Below are 14,536 nucleotides of genomic sequence, written 5' to 3' on the forward strand. Positions count from 1 at the left end.
GGTGCTCAGTGTCTTTCCATTCACGTTTTGGAGGACCCAGAAAATCCCTTGGGTCCCTACCTGCACTCTAGTGGTTAAAGAGAGTGCACCCCATTATGCAGCTGACTCACTAGGCTAATGTTTGCATTACAGATATTGGAAAAGATCTCTTTGAGCCTGGCAAGTGTGCCTCTAGAGTGAGGGTTGCTAGGCAACGGATGCCAGCTCCTCAGAGATGGCGGGCAGCATCTCCTGTCCACCTGCCTGCCCCACTCTAGCTGGTGGTTAAACTTCTCCTTAGACAACCTGCATTAGAGTCACCTGGGAGTATTACAAAGATTTCCTGGCCTTCCAGAAGCCGACTCTCTAGAAGTGGAGCCATAGAAGCCATTCTAATAAGCTCCTCAGAAAGGTACAAGGACCCAGGGTGGTGGGCACAGATAAAGAAAACTCTGCAGTATTCTTTTGATTCATCTAAACCTAAAGATCTTTACAAACAGCTACCTAGAGACAACTACAGAATCTGAGGCTTAGTATGACATTTTTTAGACTCCACCCTGACCTGATACATGGTAACTTACTAAATCCTGGAAACTGAAGTGACTTCTTTAAATATTTCAATCCTGCATGAGTTAACAAAGAATGCTCCACCATCCTGACACATTGACATTCAACTGGCTCACGTAGAAAAGGAGGTGCCAGACTGTACACAGAATATTTTCATTATTTCCCTAGAAACTTTTATCAAAGACTCAATCCAACCTATAATTTTCAGGGTATGACACTGGTCTGTAAATGCGTAAACCTGAAGCAGCGTGATCAATGAACACATCTTAATCTTGTCCAAAGCCTATTTTAACATTCTATATTGCTTATTTTGAAAAGCTACAGGGGTTGTGCTATGTATGGCATCAAAAACATAAGCAGAAACTTAGTGGGACGAAATCAATTGAGGATGTACTAGGTGAAAGAATTCATGCTTATTTACTTACATCTTAGCCTTGAGCACCTCACATGGTCTTAGAAGGCAAGTTCCACTTGGGAGAGAGGAAGGCTTTTCTGTTAGGCAGGCTGGGGAAGTTAATCAGCCTTAAATGAAGAGAGGCTGAACTGAAGAACAGTTACGGAGTAACTTCTAATTCTGTAGGTGGTAGTTTTAAAACCTGCCCACAGACTGTTTGACATTCCCATCAAAACATGGAGACTAATTCCTCTCCTCTGAATAAAGGCCAACCTAGTGACTCATTTTTGACTAGCACAATATAATGGACAAGGCTAGGTTAGAAAAGGCAGTAGTTTCTGCCTGCCTCTTTCCCTTCGGATGCTTAGCCTTGGAACTTTGCCATATTTTGTTGGTATCAACTGACGTGAGTGAGCGAGCCTTCAGATTATTCCAGTCCCAAGTTTTTGAACATCCCAGCTCACACCAAGTGGAACAAGGTGAGCTATTCCTGTTGAGTCTTGAGCAAACTAGAGATTTTTAACAAAAACACCATTATATGCCACTAAATTTTTGAGTGGTTGGTTAGGTAGCTACAGATAACCCAAATGTAAATTATTAAACCATTCCCCACACAGGACCAACATTTCCCATACCTACTAAGTTTCCCAAATTGTACTGGAGATACTAGTAGATATCTGAAAGGAAATTACTCAAAACAAAGTTGCCAGGTGCCTAGTAATTTGAGGTTTCTACCCAATAAAAAAGCGAGACACCTACTCGAAATTATTCTTAAATTGGGAATGATAACAAACAGCTACTCCAAAAATGTAAAATTAGCTACCAGTGGTTCTAGGAGTGGAAAAGGAAATTTGGTTTTGCTTCGGTTATTCTGGGAGGAATCACTTTCATCATTTGGACATAAGTCAACAGGGTAGCCCAAAAGCAATCCAATGCTGTAATGGTAAATAAATACTTTTATTTTTAAAGTGACCCAATTGGGATGTTTTCAGTCCCTTGTGGTGGTTTGGTGTATTTAAGAAGGGCTGGGAACTCTAGTTCCAAAAAGTCTTCAGGATCAGTTAAGTTTAACAAGTGTTGCTCCTGTCAATCTGTATCAACACACAAACAGCTGTAGATTCACAGGACACACTAGCATAACGAAGGCCTTAAGAGTATGTGGTAGAGAAATCTGTTTTAGCTCGAGAACCTTTATTTTTTAAATTTATTCTTATTTTTTTAATGTTTATTTATCATTGAGAGAGACAGAGCATGAGCAGGGGAGGGACAGACAGAGGGGGAGACACAGAATCTGAAGCAGCTCCAGGCTCTGAGCTATCAGCACAGAGCTGGACGCGGGGCTCGAACTTACGAAGCAGGAGATCATGACCTGAGCCAATCAGACACTTAACTGACTGAGCCACCTAGGCGCCGCAACTCAAGAGCCTTTCGTTGCACATGTAACCACTAACATCCAAAGCGCTGGGAGTCTAACCCACTGGTTCTCAAACTTTTTTTTTTTTTAATCTCAGGACGCCTTTACAATCTTAAATCATTGAGGACCCCGAAGAACTCTTGTTTATGACCAATTATGTCTACCAATATTTTCTGTATCAGAAGTTAAAATAAAATTTTAAAAAATGTATTAACTCAGACTTTCACTTAAAGCAAAGTGAAGAAGAAAGGAAAAAAAAAAAAAAAGCAAAGTGAAAATAACAGGCCAGATTTGCCCTCTCACTTGCAACACCAAAACTACAAATTACCTGGGGGAAAAAAAAAGTTTTCAGGCCCTGGACAACAGGTTACAAAGAACAATAACAGGGAAATGAGATCGGTTTTAGGATTAGCAGTCTCACTACTTTTGAGAGTTTCCAAGCTATAGCTGTAGTGCAAGGAGGGAAAACACAGCTGGGGTTGGGAGGCACCCTAAGTTGAGACTGAGTGGAGTCCAAAGGGGCCAGGGCAGCTAGAGTTCAAGGGACCTGAGAGAGTTGTACAGAAAAGGAACTCCACAGACATGAAGACGACACCCTAACCCCCACTTTGCGAGTCCTCAGCCATGTACTGATAGCACCTCCCAGGTAACTATCCAAGACCAGAGGAAAAACAACGGAAAGACTTAGAACAAAGTCTGGTGCTCACAGGAAGCTGGGAATAGTTCCGTTGCCACTGGTGACGGGGAAACACGATTTGTGGGGCTTTGGATGGAGTACATTGCTCTTGTTCATGTCAATAATGGGGAATAATTAACTCTACACTGAACATCGCTCTGATCCTGCCAACAAAACCTGAAAGGACTGAAGCTTCCAAATAACTGCATCCCAGAACAAAGCTCTGAAATTTTTGTAGGAATACAAAAATATCCAGCACTCAATTCATAGTGTCTGGCACCAATTCAAAAATTATTAGTCATCTTAAATAAAAATTTGAAAAGAAAAAAAATTACTAGTCATTCCAAGAAGCAGGAAAATAAAACCTGTAATAATGAGGAAAATCAAAACCAACCCAACCTGACATAGATGTGAAAATTAGCAGGTAGGGATATTAAAAGTTAATTATGGGGCACCTGGGTGGCTCAGTTGGTGGAGCGTGTGACTCTTTGGCGCAGGTCATGATCTCATGGTTTGTGAGCTCAAGCCTATGTTGGGCTCCTGCTTGGGATTTTCTCTCTCTCCCTCTCTCTTTGTTCCTCTCCTGCTCACTCACCCTCACTTAAAAAAAAGTTAATTATAAGTGTACCCCATCCATATCTTCAAAAAAGTAGAGACAAGAGGATGTAAAAAATGGTCTATATCAAATACTGTAGGTGAAAACTATGTCAGAGATGAAAACTCCCCTGAATGGTATTGACAATATACTAAACAAGACTGAAGAGATTTAAGTGAACTTAAAAATGTAAAGACAATCCAAACTAAATAGAGGAAAAAGAGAATTTAAAAAATGAACTGATCAGGGGCACCAGGGTGGCTCATTCAATTAAGTGTCCAACTCTTGATTTCCACTCAGACATGATGTCAGGTCATGATCTCAGCATCGGCCTGCACACTGGGCACGGAGCCTGTTTAAGATTCTCTCTCCCTCCCCTTTGGCCCTTCCCTGTGCTCTCAAAAATAAAAAAAATAAAAAATGAACCGATCGGTGAGCCTAATCAATGTGTACCTAGTGTTTCCTGAAGGTGGCGGAGGGGAATGGAAAAATATTTGAAGATATAATGACTGAAAATTTTGATCCAAGCCAGCAGCAATGAGGTTTTCTGCGGATTTGAATGGAAACAGTACCTCTTTTGGAGTACTAGAAACACTGCTATTAAAATGTATTTTTCAATCCAAGTAAATGTCTGACGATAGATGAGCTAGTAAAATTTATCTAAGAAAGGGGCGTCTGGGAGGCTCAGTTAAGCGTCCAACTTCGGCTAAGGTCATGATCTCACAGTTCATGGGTTCAAGCCCTGCGTTGGACTCTGTGCTGACAGCTAGCTCAGAGCCTGGAGCCTGCTTTGGATTCTGTGTCTCCCTCTCTCTGACCCTTCCCTGCTCACGCTGTCTCTCTCTATCTCTCAGAAATAAAATAAAACATTAAAAAAATTTTTTTTAAATTTATTTAAGCAAAAAATTCATACTCCAAAAGCAAAAAGTTTTCGAAAAGGCACATCTGGATTCCTGGAATTTGTGACCTAACTGACCCAGATGAAGGAATATTCTGAATATCTCACTTGGAATTACAGACTTTCCATTTTGTAAATTCACATAAAGATATTTAATAAGTAACTTTTATACCAACAACTTTATGAAACTGAAGGTTTCCTTTTCGACAAGAAGCTAAGATTTCTTGTCCTGATATGTACCACTTGATTCCAGTTATCTCTATAAACTCTCAGAATATGGTATCCTTACAATAAGTACAATCTACCAATCTCAGGAAGGGCTGGCGGATTCATATAAGTCAACAAGGAAGAGGAGAAATACACCCGGAAAGAAAACTGATGGCTTGTAGAAATTGCTTCATTTTTATACTTGTTCAAAATATTGTTCCTTGATGTCTACACAGCTCTGGAGGCATTACTTTAAATATCATAAAATAGTTACGAAATGAGTATTAATTAGTCCAATCTGAAAATATTTAATACCACTGGGTACTCAAACCATAAACAATCATGTGAACATGCAGGAAAGGGTTCCTTTATAATTTCTGATTTTTAAATTCCCCAAAAAAGAAGTTAGCATGCATAGCTTTTCAAGTAATGGAGATCAATGTTCGGTAGGTTTCCTTTTCCAAAATTTTACCACAGTATCTCTAGATAATACTTAGATTTAAAACTTGGAGATTCATACAGTTCCTTGAGGATCCTAATTACTCTATGGAATCCAAAATTCATAAAGAAAAATTTCCTCCTTTTATTTTAAAAGTATTAATTACATACATATATATAGACACAGAATTAGAGTTTTTTAAAATACTACCACCACCTTTTACTTTTGCTAATTTCTAGTCCTCCCACTTGAATCCCAGCTGTTCCAGATATAAATATACAGAATAATCTTTTCAATATAATAGGGACCACTACCAGTGTCTCATCAATTTCTTGAAGGGAACTGAACGAAATAACAAACAAGCACACACTTAAGAGTCAATATTTATTCTGATTAATATTTTACAAAATTTTAACAGATTTAATTTATGTAAGGAGAGCTAATTTATTAAACACTTTACAGGTTTTTCTTTCCACAGAGTAACACGGTAAGTAGCAAAATAATACTTGGCACAGTTATAAATAAAGAAAATATAAAATAAAATATCCATAGCTTAAGTATAATGATACTGTTTTACGTCTATTAATATTTCAAATCAACTCCTGGGAACAGAAATGTGAAGGAAAAAAACTCCAAAGAAGTAATTCATGTTCCGGGCTGAGAAGTAAGTTCCTATTTGCTAAAAGTATCCAATTAAGCTGATATGAACTATCCCCCAAAGGGTCACCTTCATACACAACTTTTGAACTGGGTTAAGCTGGTTCCGCACACATGACTTATAAACTAAGTAAACAGACGGTATGGTACACTGCTGCCTAGCTGGCTCCTGACCATGTGACCACCTGACCATCTCTTAAGTTCTAGATCTCACCGGCACTGTGAGATGGTTAGTACGAAAGCATTAACATTGCTAATATTTTCCACGTACTTATGTATCTAGAGTACTTTTTCTATTGAACTGAAAGACATCTCTTTTGCACTGAAAAGGATATTGTACCACAAAGGAAGAACATGGTAACAACACTCTTATCCAAACTCTTGAGAATACCACCATTGTATTCAACTGTTAATAAAAAATGTATTCAATAAAAATTGCAACTGAGTCTTCATGTGAAGTGGCTCAAAATACAAAAAATTAAAACAAATTCTAGCGTTTTATAAATAACTTTGAATTTAAAAATTATCTAAAATTCCCCCCAATTAGTAGTCAAAACTAGCAGAGACATTTGTAAAGTTAACCAATTTTTTACATTCTATGACAAAATGGCACAATGCTATTGCCACCCCACACCCATCTTTTCCCTTTTCAAAAATAAAGTACGTATGCCAATTTTCTAATATTAAAACACTCAAATACACTAAAGGTAATCTTTCTGATGTGTGACTTATGGTCAAAGAAACTACTATATAAAAATGGTACTTGGAAATACTGAACATCAACTATATACATTTTCACTGCTCCTCTTACTAAGGCAAGGGGCGGGTATACCACTAGATTGCTTTAATACCTGGAATCTGCATTTTACAGAGAATACGAATTTTACCAAGCATCAGACATGCAGTGGAACTTGCAGGGTATAATGCCTATTAACAGCAATATTGAACATCACTAGAAGCTCATTAGTTATCTCCCTTTTCTTTTTGGTTGGATAAAATGAAATGAGCAGCTTTGAATACACTAACACATACAGACACAAAGAGAAAACTATTTGATAAATTATTTATATACAGATACACAATCTTTACACTGGTCTAGGATCTGTCATCAGTCTGACCGTGCTTTTCCCACCCTCCCCCACGCCCATTCCCTCTCACAGGTTTCCCACAGGTTGCTCGAACCACAGTTTGCTACAGCACTTAAGAGGACAAAACCAAGTCTCACTCTGTAAACAATATTTATGGAAGCAGTGACTAATAGTTCACTGTGAGAGTATGGAAATGCTGCAACAAAAATTGATCAGTGCATCACATTTAACAATAAAATTTCTGAAATGGTTTCAGACAGCATTAACAAACTTCAAAACAGTCAATATTGGGGAAATTGAAATAATGTTGAGGATTAAATTCTTTCTGATAGGTCATTTTTTAAAAACCAGAATATACCATTAGCTTTTCTTTTATTCACATGTGCTATATGTACAGAGATCATGCTCCATTTTTAGTTAAACTCCATTATTTTGTCTACAATTTATTTTGCAGCCCAGAATTCTAGAAGTATATCCATTTATCTCTAGTACTGAGAATTTCGCATGAACTTATTTGTTCTGCCTTGAAATTACCTCAACTCTAAAAATTGGACTGTTTGCACATCAAATTAAATTCTAATTTATGCATTACTGGATAGTATGTGCTAGTATACATTCTATGAGGTGTATCATGCACTTAGTAGGGCTTTTAAAGTTTGAACAAAATAACATGACTTACTATACTCATGCAAGTGCTTTATTATCAGACCATAAAACCTCAGAGCAAGGTTACTACAAATTATTTCACTGAACTAGAAATATATCAGCATTGCAACAGTTGATGGCAATAAAATAGTGTTAGCACATATCTTTGTGAACATTATTTTCTCGTGCCCTTGAAGACACATTATAGTAGATCCCTAATAAAACCACATGATTTTGATCACAGTACTTACATGTACATTCTAAAATGTACATCATACTAGTCTGAATCAATTTAAGACCACTCTCTTGGGATTAAACGCAATAGTCAGAGTAGATTGCATCATAAAATTTAGCCGTATGCCACAAATTTACCTTTAGCTAGAATTGAACATTTCTGATCAGTATACCATGTCTATCAACAGAATAAGTTCACTCTTTCTTTGTGAAAAATGTTATGAGAACAAAACCAAAAAGTTGAGTATGTTGTGAGTTCCCACATTAAGAACCGTTAAAATTCCTTTTTATGATCTTTATTCTTCCCAGAAGTGGCAGTGTGTTCTGTCCATGTTTACCTTTGTTAATAAAGTGTTGAAAAAAAGACTGTAAAATTCACTGTTAGCCCTACATATAGCATGCTATTGTTCAAAAAATGTGGATTCGAGTGTGAGAGAGACACGGACAGACACAATTTTCAGGCACCACTCAGCAATATGCTTCATAGGATAAAGATGCTGCTACACGAGCTGGTACCCAGATCCTGATATTTGGTCATATTCTATTGTATACTGCCTGGTCCAGTCCACGATAACAGGACGAAAGAGGCCACAGCATCGAAATTCAAAGAAGTCTATAATATTCCTTACACATCCATGGCTAAAGTATCCCCCCAACAGAAAGAAAAAGAAAAAGTCTATTAGTACAATAATTTGATATAGGAATTTAATATAATTTTGGTGTTAAATATATATTTTTCTAAACTTAAAAACTCAGGTTACTTGCAGAAAGAACCCGTTTGTTTATAACTCTACAAAGTGTATATGCATTCATGTTTCTTCATAGCTCTGCCAACACTAATTTTTCTTCTCTCTTTTGTTAACTTAATGAGTCACACAATTATATTTTAAAGTTATTCAAATCTGCATTTCTTTCATTCCTGTGTCCTATATAATTTTTTATAAAACCTTTCCTTAATTCAAGGAGACAAACTCTATCCAAAATTGAGAGTGTAAAAGACAAAATGATTATGAACAGCATGAATCTGGCAATGTACCTAAAAGTAACAATTTAAGAAAAGAAGTATCAAGGGTAAGTTCAGGAAATTTTAGGACTTGAAGAACACCTCTGGAAAAGCAGTCAAAGTTTTCCATTTTACATAATAATTTTGCCTATGGGAGAATTCTCAAAACTACTCAACTGACTCCCTTATTTTTGCTTTTATTTAACAGTTTGTATGCTTTCCAGAAGCATGCAATAATTAATGGTATCACAAAAATTGAAGGTAGTAGGCCAAGTAGCTTGAGTAAAAATCTAAAGTTTTAAATATTTCATATAATTAGGAAACTGCTTTTCAGTATCAAACTAAATAAAATTAAATATACATATATCATATATATTATATATAAACACACATATACACATAAAAGTACAGCATAGTCTCTTCAATAAATGATGTTGGGAAAACTAGACAGCTACGTGCAAAAGAATGAAACAGGTCCACTATATTATGCCACACACAAAAATTAACTCAAACTGGATTAAAGGCTTAAATGCAAGATTTGAAACCATAAAACTGCTAGAAGAAGCCATATGTGGTAAGCTCCATGACATGGATCTTGGCAATGAATTTTTTAATATAACACCAAAAGCAAAGGCAACAAATGCAAAAAAAAAAAAAAAAAGTGAGACTACATCAAAGTAAAAAGCTTCTGTACAACGAAGGAAACCGTCAACTAAACGAGAAGGCAACCTACTGAATGGGAAAGAATATGTGCAGATCATATGTCCGATAAGGGATTAATATCCAAAATATATGAAGAACTCCTACAACTCAAGAGCAAAAAGAACTCATACAACTCAAAAGAAAAAAATTCAATTAGAAAATGGGCAGAAGATCTGAATAGACATTTTTCCAAAAACATACAGATGACAACAGATAACATGAAAAGATGTTCAATATCACTAATCTTCAAAGAAATGCAAATCAAAATCACAGCAAGATAGCACATCACACCTGCTAGGATGGCTATTACCAAAAAGACAAGAAATAACAAGTCTGGTGAGGATGTGGAGAAAAGGGAACTCTTGTGCACTACTGGTGGGAAGGTTAAACTGTTGCAGCTACTAGGAAAACAGAGTCCTCAAAAAAACTGAAGCTAGAACTACCATATGATCTAGCAATTCCAATTCTGAGTATTTATCTGAAAAAAAAAAAAAAAAAAAAACCTCAAGAAACTAACAAAAAAAAATCCATACTAATTCGAAAAGATATATGTACCTCTAAGTTCACTGCAGCATTACTTACAATAGCCATGACATGGAAACAACCTAAGTGCCCACTGATGGATGAATGGATAAAGAAAATGTACATACTACACACACATACACGCAATATTATTCAGCCATAAAAAATAAGGAAATCTTGCCATTTGAGACAACATGAATGGACTTTGAGGGCTTTATACTAAGAGAAATTATTTAGAAAGATAAAGACAAAAACATATAATCTCATTTATATATGGAATCTAAACAAACAAAACCAAGCTCACAGAGTACAGACTGGTGATTGTCAGAGGGCTGCAGGTGCAGTGTGGGCAAAATAAGTGAGGGAGTCAAAAGGTACAAACTTATAGTTATAAAATTAATGTCACAGGGATATAATATATAGCACTGTGGCTACAGTTAATAATATTGTGTTGCATATTTGAAAGTTGCCAAGAGACATCTTAAAAAGTTCTTATCACAAGAAAAAAAATTCTGTAATTATGTATGGTGACAAATGTTTGTGGTGGTCATTTTGCAATATACACAAATATCAAATCACATTGTACATTTCAAATTAATATCATGCTATATATAAATTACACCTCAATTTAAAAAAGAAAAAATAAAACTATGTGTATGGAAAATTTTCTCTTCAAAGGACAAATAAAATAATTCACACTGAAAAGTAGCTGCCCTAGAGTCTAGAAAATTTCCCTAAATACAAATTTCAATTGATCACATTTTAAAAATCACATTTCAATTCTCTGGATACATTCCTGTATCAATGAAAATTTGTAAAATCTTACGGCAATGTTAAAGCTGTATGTTAATGTATAAAGATTTATGTTTAAACCAATGTTAGATCAATGGAGTTTGTATTGTGCAATTAAGAAAAAAATATTACAAATTCATATGCAGTTAACGATGAATTCTAAAGTTATGGTAAACTAACCAATGCTATGTGTGGCAGAAATCTTAGAATTCAGTAGGATTTCTAAGCTATTTTAATTTGCTAAGCAAAAGAAAAATTCCCTGTTTCATATCCTATTGACATACCTAAAGAAAATATTTCTCTTTGATGTATTCACTAGATATTTGCTAAGTTTGGTTAGTAAGGAATTTTATATGCCAAAAGAAAATACTAAATTTATAAACATGTACGTACTTGAATGGGCTTTCAATAGATGTTGTCGTGACTTTAAAGTGCTTATATCTTCTGGCATTCATTCTTTCATTTGTAGTGATACCTAAACATGATATCTAAGAGATAAGAGAAAGCAGACCATTAACTCCCTCTGCTGTAAAATAAGGCTTAATGTAAAATAAGTTAATTCTTGAGGGGATCAGTATGGAGAAAAAATGAAGAAGTTTGTTTTTGTTTTTCTATTAAGAGATCATCAAGCTAGTTTATGGGATATCACTTTGACTCTGGTGAAAAGTAGCCAGTTAAACAGGAAAAATGTTTAAAACACATATTATTTGGCATTGGGCATGGGGACAGATGAACACTATGTACACAGAACACCTCTCCATTAGCTTCTTTAAAAATCCTTAATTTAAAAAAAGGCTCTTGAATAAATAAATATTATTTATAGGTAATAAAACATTATGGATAAGAACAAAACTAATCTGAGCTCATACCTATATCCAACTAGATATAGAATATAGATACAGAATCAGGGATAATAGAAATAAGTTTTGTCACAAGTAGTACTGAAAGTTCATAATGTAAGAAGAAAGTCCATACTATAAGAAGGAGAGGGGAAGGGAAAGTGGGACCAAGAAAGGAAAAGTAAAGAAAGGGCAAAGGAAGAGTGAGGAAGGTAAATTGAATATTTTAATCCCTGAAAAACAGGATTGGTTAGAAAGAGAATGCATTATTGTATTTTAACAAGGGAGTTTTCAGAGTTGTCAGTGCACTGAAGAATCAGTCATGTACTTGCACATACCTGGTACATCTGACACATGAGTAATACAGCCACCCACATGAAATGAAAAATACTGTTCAGAAACATCCAAAACATCCAAGGTGAACATGTAGCAATTTGAGTAATATATGTCCAAAATCCATCCTTGGTGTAAGTGGTCTCACAGTGGAGTCCCCAGTCTAAAATGAGAACAAAAGTTTCACATTTACTCAACAATCATCCAAACACCTGGCGAAGACAACTGCAACAGGCACCACTTAGAAAACATAATCTAAAAGTCTAGATTTAACCAATAACTTTCGATGCAAATTGTTTATACTCTTAAATAATCCTTTTATACATTAGTGAAAAAAATTAGAGCACAGACAGAAATGGACAAAACAGCAATCTTAAAAAAAATGCTGTACGTAAACAGTACAGTTTTTATTTGATTGGCATTGCCTACATATAATGGCTAACATCTTTATACAAAGATAAGATGATATGCACAAAAGTGAAAATTTTCGGGGGGGAGGGGAAGCATAAAATAAACACAAGATCACCTCAGTTAGAGGGGCTTTTTCCAAAACAAAAGTCTCCTCTTTTTATGCTGCTATAAAAACTACTGCTGCTACAGGCCGTATTCTCTCTCTGGCGTGTTGGGCCAGAAACTAGGTCAAGATCTTTGACCAAATATTTCTATTAATCTCTATTTGAGGAAGTAGCCTCTTTTTTCATTAAGGCAATTAACAGACATTACCCCCCCCCCCTTTTTTTAAATGTTTTATTTATTTCTGAGAGACAGAGACAGCATGAGCAGGGGAGGGTCAGAGAGAGAGAGATACAGAATCAGAAGCAGGCTCCAGGCTCTGAGCTATCTGTCAGCACAGAGCCTGACGCAGGGCTCAAACCTACGAACTGTGAGATCATGACCTGAGCTGAAGTCGGACGCTTAACCAACTGAGCCACCCAGGCGCCCCGACATTATTCTTATTATCTGTGGGAGGAGGAGGTCTGAGAAACCATCCTTCCAAGTCCTATTTTTAAGCCAGGATATAATAAATATTATGCTAAGTACCACCAAGCCCTGAAGCACGGTAACTAATATCTTCATTTAAACCTTTTCCAATCATGTTCTCAATGTAAAACAAACAAAAACCCCATCATTTCCTCTATACCCATATAATCAAGTGAATGGCAACTTACTCTTAAAAGAGTAACTCTTACTATTCTCTAACAGGCAATAATTATACCTTACTTTTCGAAATTTTTCAAGTTCTGTGTGAAGTTAACTATACTTTTCCAACTGTTTGGTAAGGAAGAGCAACTGGCACAGTTACAAAATCTGTAAGCTACTAGAGTAAGGCAAGCACGTGATGTGAATAATGTTGGTGTATTTTACCCAGAAGCTTTTCAAAGCCTATTAAGTTAACACGTTTTTCAGAGGACACACATTTTAAAGGGTAATTAACTGATAATTCTGTTGGTTACACTATATGTTGAATATGTTTATAGTTGTAAATCTATTCTATCCTTATACTTCACTGCACTAAGGTGCCCAAAACCATAATTTTTAGTTAAAAGGCTTATCACCATCTTATTTTGTTAATATGGTAAGCAAAAGGACACAAACATTTGTCTTAAGAAGGTAGAAAAGCTAATTGTACTCACAAGAAATACAACCATAAATCATCCAGCAGATCATAAAAAGCAAGAAGAATAGGTAGCCCATAAAGTATCTATGGTTGCCTGCACCTAAAGAACAACACAGAAGCAACTTTTTTCAGCTATGAGAAAACAATGGAAATACACCTTTTGGGGATGGGGGTTGAAAAATGCCATGAAAGATGTGATACAATTTGGACAATAATCTCATACATTACTTATTTGATTAAATGTTCTTCAGGAAAGTAAATGTTTTTATAGAAGTCTTAAACTAAGAATGCTTGTAACTACACACAAAGATGTAATGACTGCAATGACATTCAATGTTGTCTTTTTGTGTTTTTTTCCTAGGAGAGAGAGAGAGACAGCGTGAGCAGGGGAGGGTCAGAGAGAGAGGGAGTGACAGACTCTGAAATAGGCTCCAGGCTCTGAGCTGGCAGTCAGCACAGAGCCCGATGCGGGGCTCGAACCCACAAACCGTGAGATCATGACCTAAGTGAAGGTGGGACGCTTAACCGACTAAGCCACCCAGGTGCCCCTGCAATGACATTCAAGAGTCCCAATGAACCACATGAATCTCAATTCTGAGTTTTAACCTACTGTTTTGCTTTGTGAGGTTTAAAATAACTCTATTTTATCTTTATTTGTAATCTAACATTTTAAAGGCTTCTTCTCATTGGTTATGCGATCTTTGTAATGTTTCCTTGTTGTCACCTCATAAAATTCCTTAAGGCCATCTCTCAGACCACTTAGTTTACCTCCTCATACTACACCATTCTTGAACACTGAGGTTCAGAACTAAGGAATACAGAATTCCATCAGTTATCCCTCTCTGCTTCTGTACACGACATCCTTCCAAATATTTTCATTGCCTCACTTTCTCCCTGTTTAACTAAAAAATAATACTATCTGCCTCCTTATCAA

At 36.0% G+C, this 14,536-nt stretch overlaps 1 protein-coding gene across 3 annotated transcripts in view; it reads right to left on the reverse strand.

The window, feature by feature from the left end:
- Positions 1 to 5,534: 5,534 nt before the first annotated feature.
- ZDHHC17 (zinc finger DHHC-type palmitoyltransferase 17) overlaps positions 5,535 to 14,536 on the reverse strand; it is an 86,681-nt gene continuing 77,679 nt past the window's right edge. For 2 of the 3 annotated variants that reach the window (XM_039249925.1, XM_039249923.1), the window contains 4 exons: positions 13,619 to 13,702; positions 11,990 to 12,147; positions 11,206 to 11,300; positions 5,535 to 8,432 (listed from right to left, as the gene is read on the reverse strand). In XM_039249925.1, the coding sequence (XP_039105856.1) occupies positions 8,294 to 8,432; positions 11,206 to 11,300; positions 11,990 to 12,147; positions 13,619 to 13,702 (476 nt within the window). In that variant the 3' untranslated portion in view covers positions 5,535 to 8,293. The remainder of the gene's footprint in view (positions 8,433 to 11,205; positions 11,301 to 11,989; positions 12,148 to 13,618; positions 13,703 to 14,536) is intronic. The other variant, XM_039249924.1, reaches the window with a different exon arrangement.

The sequence above is a fragment of the Hyaena hyaena genome, unplaced genomic scaffold (assembly GCF_003009895.1).
Source record: "Hyaena hyaena isolate Hyena2069 unplaced genomic scaffold, ASM300989v1 scaffold_352, whole genome shotgun sequence".
In the NCBI taxonomy this organism is placed as follows: domain Eukaryota; kingdom Metazoa; phylum Chordata; class Mammalia; order Carnivora; family Hyaenidae; genus Hyaena; species Hyaena hyaena.